Source organism: Mytilus edulis, chromosome 9, assembly GCF_963676685.1.
Source record: "Mytilus edulis chromosome 9, xbMytEdul2.2, whole genome shotgun sequence".
NCBI classification, from domain to species: Eukaryota; Metazoa; Mollusca; class Bivalvia; order Mytilida; family Mytilidae; genus Mytilus; species Mytilus edulis.
Window position 1 is genome coordinate 27723882 of NC_092352.1, and position 11995 is coordinate 27735876.

The 11995-nt window shown below is 35.9% G+C and overlaps 1 protein-coding gene across 2 annotated transcripts in view; it reads right to left on the minus strand.

The window, feature by feature from the left end:
• Positions 1 to 11979, minus strand: part of LOC139487967 (peroxisomal 2,4-dienoyl-CoA reductase [(3E)-enoyl-CoA-producing]-like) — a 31908-nt gene extending 19929 nt beyond the window's left edge. For both annotated transcript variants that reach the window (XM_071273250.1, XM_071273249.1), the window contains exon 1: positions 11825 to 11979. In XM_071273250.1, the coding sequence (XP_071129351.1) occupies positions 11825 to 11886 (62 nt within the window). In that variant the 5' untranslated portion in view covers positions 11887 to 11979. The remainder of the gene's footprint in view (positions 1 to 11824) is intronic.
• Between the last annotated feature and the right edge of the window lie 16 nt (positions 11980 to 11995).

Genomic DNA, 11995 nt, shown 5'->3' on the forward strand with positions numbered 1-11995 from the left:
CAGCAAGGCATCCAATAAACTCATCATAGATACCAGGATTGAAATTTTATATTTGCGCCAGATGCGCATTTTGTCTATAAAAAAAATACACTCGAATCGAAAAAAAATGTAAACCAAAACCATTCATCAACCTTGTTTTGAGAATATTACTATAATATTATGAAGCATTTGCTTTCAACATGACAAAAAGAACAAATACTGTTGATATTGTAACACTGCCTCTCGGGTGCTAGAGTCGGACACCAGAGAACACAATGAACATAAAGTAAAGGGATCTTTTTATTGTGTGTATGTATATTAGGATAAAATATTAGGGTCGACGTCTAGTTGGTTTACCGTCGACCAAAACACTCTACCGATATTGATTTTATATTTGTTTTGTTATTACTGTATATTTACTAAATATTCGTGAAATAAAATACATGAAATAGAACAGTTTAGATGCTTTATTATTATTTATAAAAATGCTGGACTGGTAGTGGTACAGCTCTGTTCCTGGCCTAGTCCGGTTCCTAGTATGGTTGGTCTTATCTATAACTAACCTAAACAGAGACTTTACTCTGTCACTATCTAAATATTATTAAACTACCAATGTGTAGCGCTAAACTCGATCACATTAAAGTAAATCAACCAGATTCACTAACCCACAGTTTATAATAAGTCTCAATTCCTTAAGACATAATAAATACAATCAACAATCAACAATTCTTTATAGGTAATCACAAAATCGTTCCTACCATAAAGCTTCCGTAATAAATATTAAATACTTGACTTTCTTAAAGGTTGTCACCTAGGAATTTCACCTAACAAAACAAGTTGCACAAAACTATATATTTATTTGCACCAAGCAATATTTACACCAAGGATTTTCACCTAAAACATTATTTGCTCCAAGCAATATATTTACACCCAGGAATTACACCTAAACCATCAATTGCACCAATAAATATTTGCACCAAGGATTTGCTCCCATTTGGCACCTAAAGTTTGCACCAATAAATATTTGCACCAAGGATTTGCTCCCAATTTGGCACCTAAAGTTTGCACCAATAAATATTTGCACCAAGGATTTGCTCCCAATTTGGCACCCTTAGCACCGTCACCGGCACCCTAAGCACCGTCACCGACAAGCCTTTAGCACCAGCACCGACAACCTTAAACTAAAACAAAGGCAACGTTCAATGCTTGTCTGTATTTCTCAGACATATTCCAGCTTTTATTTAAGTTTGTCACTACCCATTCTTGTCAACCAAACACTCCCTCGTTTCTGTTGTTGTTTTGGTATTTATACTTTCGACTGACCAATGACAGAGCTTGTTACATATTGTTTACCAATCGGCAACCATGGATCATATTAGGGAAACTCCCGTAATGTTGATACTGTTTGTAAACAACGATTGATCTTCATCAATAAAGATGGGTCTCGACTTTAAATTTATTAGTAGATCATTAGAACAGTTTTATTTGAGTTTATTGTATAATAAGGTAACTACCGCGAAAATACGGAATCAGTACGTGAACTAAAAATTCTTAACAAACTAACATATACAAATCTGTCGTATCATGAAAACAGCCAAAATAACAATGACAAGTTTTACACTACTTGTAACATTAGACATCTCACTAACATCTATTGTTTTATCCTCAATAATTTCGAGAAACTATACAGACATAGGTTTACTATAAAAAGGGGGGAATGTCGGCATTACATTGCCCCCACCTTTAAGGATTTGGTCCCCAAATACAGTCGTTTGTAAGGTTTTATTAAAGTAGAACCAATTCATTATATTATTATTCTTAAGATGACGAACATACAAAAAGAATTACACGAATAAACTCATTCATGTCAACAACCTACACTTAAAGAACTTTTGTACTTTGATTTTTGTCCACTCTGGTTTCAGGTTTTTCCTTTACTTCTGATACTTAGGCTTGCAAACATTGTAAAATGTTTAACCAGCAAAACCATTTGATCATTCATTGCTCCATAAACACTGACGAGAAGTTAGGTCACTCATGTGTCTATCTCTATTGAACAAATCTGTCGTTTCTATCTATCCCTAAATAATTATTACTTTCTTTTTCTCTTAGTTTCCTATACAGCCCTATTTTGTATTACATATACCTATTTCACTTTAAATTATACATTCTGGCTTGCAAATATTGTAAAGATATTTAAGCAAACCCGCTTTTACTAAGCTTTACTCCATAAACATCGACCAATAATCTGGTCACTGGTGTTTATCTCTATTGAGCAAATTTCTCTTTCTATCAATTTATTATTCTTTACTATTTATTTTTCCAGTTTTTGACAACATTATTTGACATTGCCTAGACTATTTCTCTCTTTTATACATGTACTTATATTCGGGCTTGCAAACATTGTAAAGATATTTAAGCAAACCCGTTTTTGTCAAGCTTTGCTCCATAGACACTGACCAGAAATTAGGTCAAACCTGTGTCTATCTCTTTTGAGCAATCAATTACAACTTTACTATCTGATCTGGAAAATATGACATGTACACGCAGCCTTTCTTTCGGAAGGTGCCTCGTTGTGTACCTCTCGTTATTTTCAGATCAAATGTCTACTACATTCTTATTGATCAATTCTCAAGAATCATACCTTCAAAGTATACATTTGACTGGCCAAGCCAAAATATCTACATATCAGTATTTAACTGAGACATTCTTGTCATGTATTGAGCTTTTATCATCTAGCTCAACTCTACATACTCTTCTATTATTTATTTTTTTACATTTTACTCATAATACTAGTTTTGAGACCATTCTCTTGATAGGGCTACCGACTAAGATCGTAATAATATATTTGCATCATGCCGCTAGTGTGCTCAACAATTGTATAAAGCATTACTTACAACCAGAGTTTCTAACCAAATTATCAGTTGACCTTCTATTTTGTTTTTAATTTCTGCATCAGAAATGACCAGTACAGATCAGTATATTCACTTAACGTGTTCATTAGTTCTAAACAAATTATAAAAATAGAGTGTTTAGCGCAACTGCAGTTTTTGCTTTTATTAATCATTTATATATCTATAGAGCGGAACTTCTACAATCTCTGCTACGGAGATTCTACAGCAAGAGGCATTACCTTTGATTTTGAGACAAAGAACAACATCATCTTTAATTATTAAACAATCCTTAGTGAAAGGAAATCAACATCACATCTATACATAAAACATCTGTTTCGGTATAATAATTGTCCAAAACAAATCGGTCTTCACAATAAAAATTTAAATAAACTAGCTCCAACTAAAACGAGCGTGCGAACTTTTAATGCATATATACATGTACATCTATATAGTAGCCAAAACAAAACAACTGTTTTGATGGCACAACACAATATTAAAATAATAGTATTCACAGTGTCGAGAAATCATTCTCGCTCCTGACTGGACATTTGTCCGTTTTCCTAACGACGAAATGCTCCTCTATTGTTAAAATTTCTATTGAAATTATTTTTATTTCCTCTATAATTATTATCTCCTCGGAATTGCTGATCATTTTGATTTTTGATAATAAGTACTTCATTCGTCAAAGATTCAATACTTTGTTTGATTTCATTTATTTCCCGTTTCAGATCAGGCTCTTGAACCGTTTCAATATCGACAATGCGAACATTTCGGCCTTTCCGTATATCAGCAACTCGTAATGCTTCGAGTTTGACAGCAATATGTTCTGCCTCATTTATTGATTTGGGTCCAACCTCCCTTAATCTGAGACGTACTTCTGTCTCAGGTATTGCATCAATAAAAGAATCTAAAGCTAATGTGTCCCTAACCAGTGGAGAGGTACCAGGATAAGCCCTACGTGTCAGTTTCTTAATAGACTGAGCTAATTCAGGCAGACTTTCATTTTTAAATCGTACTCGTGTTTGCAACTCTGCTCTAAACACTTCAGCTCTATTGACTGAACCAAACCTATTCTTAAGAGAGGTGACCAAACTGTCAAAATTGTGTAGTTCCCCATCTGTGATTTCATTAAGTATTGCCCTGGCGTTCCCTGATAAACTGCTTGCCAAAAGCAGTGCTTTTGTTTTTGAGTCCCAAACATTAAGTTCGGCCAACAAATCAAATTGAGTCAAATACTCTTCCAAATCATCAGAGCCGTCATAGATTTGTGGCTTAATCTTACAAGAAATTTCAGATTTTGACCGTCGGACCTCAGAAAAATGACTATTATTCTGATCATCCTTATCATGTCTAACATCGGGTCCCATATTATTATCTATGGAACTTTCATTGCCCCGTCCTAAAATTGGGGTAGACCTAGTGTCAACAGTGTGCTTTTCAAACTTTTCAAACATCTTACTCATATCACTTGAAAAGTCGGAAAAACATCTGTCCATCCGAAGCCTAATTTCTGCCCTAGCTTCGGCCATCATTCTCTCTGTCCTTCTAAAAATTTCAGTACCTTGAGCGTCTATTTCATTTTCATGAATAGTTGCTTCAGCATCACCATGTGTCTCATTCAAGTGTGGGCCAAACGTAACTACGTTTGAATCGTCCATTATTTTCTATCTATGATCTTATATATTCAACTTAATCTGACTCTATAAATTTATCCCAACGCTGCCACCAATTGTAACACTGCCTCTCGGGTGCTAGAGTCGGACACCAGAGAACACAATGAACATAAAGTAAAGGGATCTTTTTATTGTGTGTATGTATATTAGGATAAAATATTAGGGTCGACGTCTAGTTGGTTTACCGTCGACCAAAACACTCTACCGATATTGATTTTATATTTGTTTTGTTATTACTGTATATTTACTAAATATTCGTGAAATAAAATACATGAAATAGAACAGTTTAGATGCTTTATTATTATTTATAAAAATGCTGGACTGGTAGTGGTACAGCTCTGTTCCTGGCCTAGTCCGGTTCCTAGTATGGTTGGTCTTATCTATAACTAACCTAAACAGAGACTTTACTCTGTCACTATCTAAATATTATTAAACTACCAATGTGTAGCGCTAAACTCGATCACATTAAAGTAAATCAACCAGATTCACTAACCCACAGTTTATAATAAGTCTCAATTCCTTAAGACATGATAAATACAATCAACAATCAACAATTCTTTATAGGTAATCACAAAATCGTTCCTACCATAAAGCTTCCGTAATAAATATTAAATACTTGACTTTCTTAAAGGTTGTCACCTAGGAATTTCACCTAACAAAACAAGTTGCACAAAACTATATATTTATTTGCACCAAGCAATATTTACACCAAGGATTTTCACCTAAAACATTATTTGCTCCAAGCAATATATTTACACCCAGGAATTACACCTAAACCATCAATTGCACCAATAAATATTTGCACCAAGGATTTGCTCCCATTTGGCACCTAAAGTTTGCACCAATAAATATTTGCACCAAGGATTTGCTCCCAATTTGGCACCTAAAGTTTGCACCAATAAATATTTGCACCAAGGATTTGCTCCCAATTTGGCACCCTTAGCACCGTCACCGGCACCCTAAGCACCGTCACCGACAAGCCTTTAGCACCAGCACCGACAACCTTAAACTAAAACAAAGGCAACGTTCAATGCTTGTCTGTATTTCTCAGACATATTCCAGCTTTTATTTAAGTTTGTCACTACCCATTCTTGTCAACCAAACACTCCCTCGTTTCTGTTGTTGTTTTGGTATTTATACTTTCGACTGACCAATGACAGAGCTTGTTACATATTGTTTACCAATCGGCAACCATGGATCATATTAGGGAAACTCCCGTAATGTTGATACTGTTTGTAAACAACGATTGATCTTCATCAATAAAGATGGATCTCGACTTTAAATTTATTAGTAGATCATTAGAACAGTTTTATTTGAGTTTATTGAATAATAAGGTAACTACCGCGAAAATACGGAATCAGTACGTGAACTAAAAATTCTTAACAAACTAACATATACAAATCTGTCGTATCATGAAAACAGCCAAAATAACAATGACAAGTTTTACACTACTTGTAACATTAGACATCTCACTAACATCTATTGTTTTATCCTCAATAATTTCGAGAAACTATACAGACATAGGTTTACTATAAAAAGGGGGGAATGTCGGCATTACAATATATCTGCTATGGCGGATACAGGATGTCAGAGATGCCTTGCAGGTTTCAGGGTCATCCATAGACTAGGAATAAATCAGACTGGCTTAATCCCTGTCAATATGAAAATGCATGTTGCCAACAACAAAGGTATCACGATCAACCATACTCCCCATCTCCGGGGATGAGATGAGCGAGGTAGACATGTCGAGACGAGACAATTGACGTATATATCTGACAACTTTGATAAACTATTTCAAATAAACAGGGTAGCGTGCATTGCCCTTCGAATGATCTCCAACATATTTCTAACAAATAGGGAAATTGACGCGATGCAACAAATAAACTCATCATAGATACCAGGATTAAAATTTTATATTTACGCCAGAAGTGCGTTTCGTCTACAAAAGACTCATCAGTGACGCTCGAATCAAAACATATATAAAAGGCCAAATAGAGTACAGAGTTGAAGAGCATTAAGGACCAAAAAATTCCTAAGTTTTGCCAAATACAGCTAAGGTAATCTATTCCTCGGGTAGAAACGCCTTAGTTTTTTTTCAAAAAACAAAGTTTAGTTTACAGTTAATTTATAATTATGAACATATCAATGATAACTCAAGTCAACACAAAAGTGCTGACTACGAGGCTGGTGATACCCTCGGGGAAATAAATCTCCACTAGCAGTGGTATCGACCCAGTGGTTGCAAATAAACTCATCACAGAAACCAAGATTAAATTTTATATAAACGCCAGACGCGCGTTTTTTCTACAAAAGACTCACCAGTGACGCTCGAATCAAAAAAAATTTTAAAAGGATAAATAAAGTACAAAGTTGAAGAGCAATGAGGACCAAAAACTTCCTAAAAATTTTGCCAAATACAGCTAAGGTAATCTATTCCTCGGGTAGAAACGCCTTAGTTTTTCAAAAAACAAAGTTTAGTTTACAGTTAATTTATAATTATGAACATATCAATGATAACTCAAGTCAACACAGAAGTGCTGATTACTTGGCTGGTGATACCCTCGGGGAAATAAATCTCCACCAGCAGTGACATCGACCCAGTGGTTGCAAATAAACTCACCATAGAAAGCAGGATTAACATTTTAAATTTACGCCAAACGCGCGTTTCGTCTACAAAAGAATTATCAGTGACGCTCGAATCAAAACATATTTAAAAGGCCAAATAGAGTACAAAGATGAAGAGTATTGAGGACCAAAAAATCCTAAAAGTTTTGCCAAATACAGCTAAGGTAATCTATTCCTGGGGTAGAAAAGCCTTAGTTTTTTCAAATATTCAAAGTTTAATTTACAGTTAATTTATAATTATGAACATATCAATGATAACTCAAGTCAACACAGAAGTGCTGATTACTGGGTTGGTCATACCCTCGGGGAAATAAATCTCCACCAGCAGTGTCATTGACCCAGTGGTTGCAAATAAATTCATCATAGATACCAGGATTAAAATTTCATATTTACGCCAGACGCGCGTTTTGTCTACAAAAGACTCAGCTCACGGTACCTGAGAATCCTCACAACATCACAAACAAGACAATAACAATCAAAACTAAGGAGTAAACAAAGACTCGTAAAACCAAAAGACATTTAAATCAACAGTTATAAATAATAAATAAAAAACAACACGAACTCCACTAAAAACCGGGAGTGAAATCAGGTGCTCCGGAATGGTAAGCCTTTCCGCAACAGCGTAAGTATTAATGGCCTAGATACCACCTGTAACGGTCTTTAATGGAAGCTTCCGCCTCCAATGCCGATGAAGTTACCATATCCAGCTACTGAAAGTAACCTTACAAAAATAAAACAATTTCTCACAGACTATTACAAATCTAATACCTTCAATACATATGATCACCAACCATTGCCACTGATGGATGGACCATCAATGCGATTGATGGTGGATCCAGATGCTGAACCTGTTGCTTATAACCACAGTACCAGTACCAATCCACTAGAAAGAGTATGTCAAAGCTGGTCTTGTCAGGACGTCCGACTTGACGTATTTTAACATGTTCCAGTTGGGTAACCTGTCACATGGTGCCATAGAATGGTTGTTTGTGCCAAGAAAAATGGAAAACCACATCGTACTGTTGATTTTTAACCCCATAATGTACACGCAACACTTGAAACATACCATACGCCTTCATATTTTCACCAGGTTAGATCAGTCTCTTATGGAAAGAGGAAAATCGTTTTTGACGCCTGGAACGGCTATCATAGTGTACCAATATCGTTATTTTTATCGTTACAGGACGGCTCCACAAAGTTACATAGCTGCAGGTGACGTTTATACAAGACGATATGATTAAATTGTTGGCGATATTCCGAACGAAACAAAATGTGTGGGAGACGTCCTCCTATGGGCTGATGCAATTGAGGGAAGCTTTTTCAAGATGCACAATGGTTCGATATATGTGGTGGGCATGGCAATACTCCAAAAGAAGTTCATTGTCTGTCAAATTGTTGTAGAATTCACAGGATTTGAATCCCGTCCAACCCTGTCCGTCCGCTCTTGCTTGAAATACCGATAAAGAGCGATACTAGATTTTCTAACTCCAAGAAATATCACGGATGTACAATCATTGTGTCCTATGCCTACAGCATGGCTTATACGATGCTTTCCTTCGGGCAATTATTGAAACCTTGAACACCATTTTACTTGGAGGAACAAATCAAAAGACTATTCGAAGAATATAAGCTGCTATCATAAGCGAATTTCATAATTTTTTCCTGCCTAAAAAGAACCATTCTGTTGTAATACAGGATGGCAAATAACACTTGTGTGGAGTAGATTTGCACATTCAGCTGAATCACGTTATGGTCCAGTAAAAGGCGAAGCTCTAGCCGTTGTCGACGCTTTGGACGAAGCAAGGTATTTTGTACTGGGATGTGACGATCTTATTATAGCGGTTGATCATAACATTATGCCGCTGACAGTTCATCAAACTGGGAACCCTCTCAGATGACATAGCAGTCATCAAGAATAGTACAATGTCGTTGCCACTTGCAACATCATTCTTATAAGACATACATAATTCAAATTTAGTATCAAATCCTACTGAAACAGTGTCTTTATATCAGTCGTGTCTTCGATTGATTCGCTTGCAGTCAGCTCTGTTACTTTGGACAGAGTTCGTACCACTACAGCAACTGATGACAGTATGAATGAACTTATCAATTTGATTGAGTAAAGTACACCCCAATTTTTACATGAATTTCCTCCCAAATTGCGGGAATACTTTTAATTCCATGAATACCTTTACACTATTGATGGTGTTATATACAAGGATAGAATAATTATTCCCCCTAGTCTCCGAGAGGAAGTTGTGTCTGCTTTACACGCAGTCCACCAAGGATTAAGCAGCAATGATTTCTCGAGCAAAGCTCGAGTCATAAGTCATTTGGGGATTTTGGTCAGGTATCATTCCCACTATTTCAGCACAAAGAGCAAGATGCAACCATTGAAATTGGATAACACCCAATGCTCCACCAACATCTCTGATGTCACCAGACTATCCATTTCAATGCGTCTGTTCTGGCTTTCAAAGTAAGGGGATGTGTAACCTCGTCAGAGTTGACCGATACTCAAACTTGCCAATTGTTAAGATCATTAAACGGAGCAGCCGGACTCAAAACCTACCTTCGAAGCATATTTGTAACTTTTAGGATTCCAAATAACTCGTATCTGACGGCGGTCCTGAATTTACCACAACTGCTACGAGACAGTTTCTTCAAGACTGGGGTATATATACCATCGCCATTCGGCTATCGTGTCTTTCCCGCATAGCAACTGCAGGGCGAAAATGGAGTAAAAACCATTAAAAGCATGATTAATGAAAACACTGATCGACACGAATCCATTTTATCGGGCCATGCTACACCTGACAGAGACACAACATTTTCGATGTTCGTCTTTTGTCATCCAATCAGGGAATTCATTTCGATTCTGCCAGGAAGATATTTTTCTCACAACACTTGGACGGAAACGTTAGATGCCCGTGGAGAAGCTTTAAGAAACTGCCACATCAAACAGGGAGAACGCTGATTATAACACACACAAAAACTAACTTAACTTCAGGTGATTGTGTGAAATTTTCTCAGGAAGTATGTTCCTGTCTAGGGCATCAAAACAACAAGGACTATATATATACAGGATGGCCTTTGTTGTAAAATGTACGTCATGTTTCATCAACATTCGACACCAAACAAGTACCAACACCAGCTTTTGATAGATTTTGATAATGGAATCCCGAAAAACTTCTATTCGGGAAAAGCATTAGCCACTTGGTCAGACAGCTTCAGACTCCAAGGACAGTTATACACCAGAATACGCCTGTTCATTTGCCTAACGATCGAAAAGGGCACATTCCAGCAACGCCTATTACAGGTCTGCCATCATTCGATAGTGATCATAGTCCTCAGGTCCTTTCCAAAGAAAACTTATCATCTGCAAACCTTAATAAAGGTTAGAGATATTCTCTAGGGCATACATACTCTAGACACATTATTGTGCCAACTGTCAATTAATAATCATGAAAAAATGAATTTAACCTGCAGTTGGCTAAGAAACATTCTGTGATTGGGAATTAAGTTAGAAAATTATAAGTCCTATTCCAAATCAAAGATAATGAAAATTCTCATCCAGAATGGACAGATTTATATTTAGTGTGTGGCAAATGTATGATCTTCCATTATCATGATTAGTTTTTGATATCATAAAATAGTAAAATTTTATATCTTATAAATTGTGTTTCACTTTTGTCAAGTTCACTTTATTGTGACTATAATAATTTTTTATACATTCCACATTTTCACCTTCGGATGTGTTATCTGTAAATAAGTGAATGAATTATCAGTTCTCTAAAAAAAAATCCTCTAGGTCAAAATGTGGAATGACTGAATGAAGCATATCACACGTAGATGAGGGAATAGTTCCACCTTGCATGCACCATGATAAAGACATTTTAAATTATGGTACTGATCTTTATAAAAGTTATTTTTTGCTAAATGGTAACTCAGATCACATGAGGCATTGTGCATTTATATTTCTCTGTTTACACTACATGACACTAGAGTATAATTTGACTCCCTAAATCACATTGTCAACTCTAGGACTAAAACCTGGGACATTTGGTTTCAAGTCAGCACTCTTTTTGACTGAGCTAGACCAATTATGAATTGCTAAGTATCTACTTCAGAAGGGATATAATCCTGTCACATTTCCCTCACCTCAAGGAACTACCAAGGATCACAAACTCTGGTTGGATATTTCCTCTATAAACAACAGAAGGTTTTAGAAGAGCAACGTATTGTTACAGTTAGGAGATAACTTAATGTGTCTCCCTAAATCATAATGCCACCTTCAGGGCTCAAATCATGAACTTCTGTGTTGTAAGTCAGTACTATCTTACTGAGCTAAAAAAAAATTCTGACCTAGGTCAACCAGTTAAATGACTGCCTGAAAGGAAGAAATCAAGAACACTGTCATTTCTGATTCATAAAACATTTTTTGTATAAACCAAAATTCTGTTTCGTTTGTTTAAATTCGTTGCTTATTATTTTCCCAAGAAATCAATGACAGAATGTTAAAATAACCAGTTGTTCATTGATAATTTAGAAGTCTTGTGTAAAGGTCAATATTTGGAACAAGCTAAAATGCTTCATTAAAAAATGCTAAAGAATTGTCAGCGGTATTTTTTAATGGAATTTCATCCTTCTTACCTTAATAACTCTTTCTGGAAAGTGTATTTGTAATTTTCAATACATTTCTCAGGGATAGCCATTGTCAATGTTCAGTTACTGAGTTAGTCGCTGCAAACAGTGAGGAAGATATGAGTCACGTGATCGCAGTTTGTTTACTTCCTGTTTTAAAAACAGACACGCCCCCTTGTC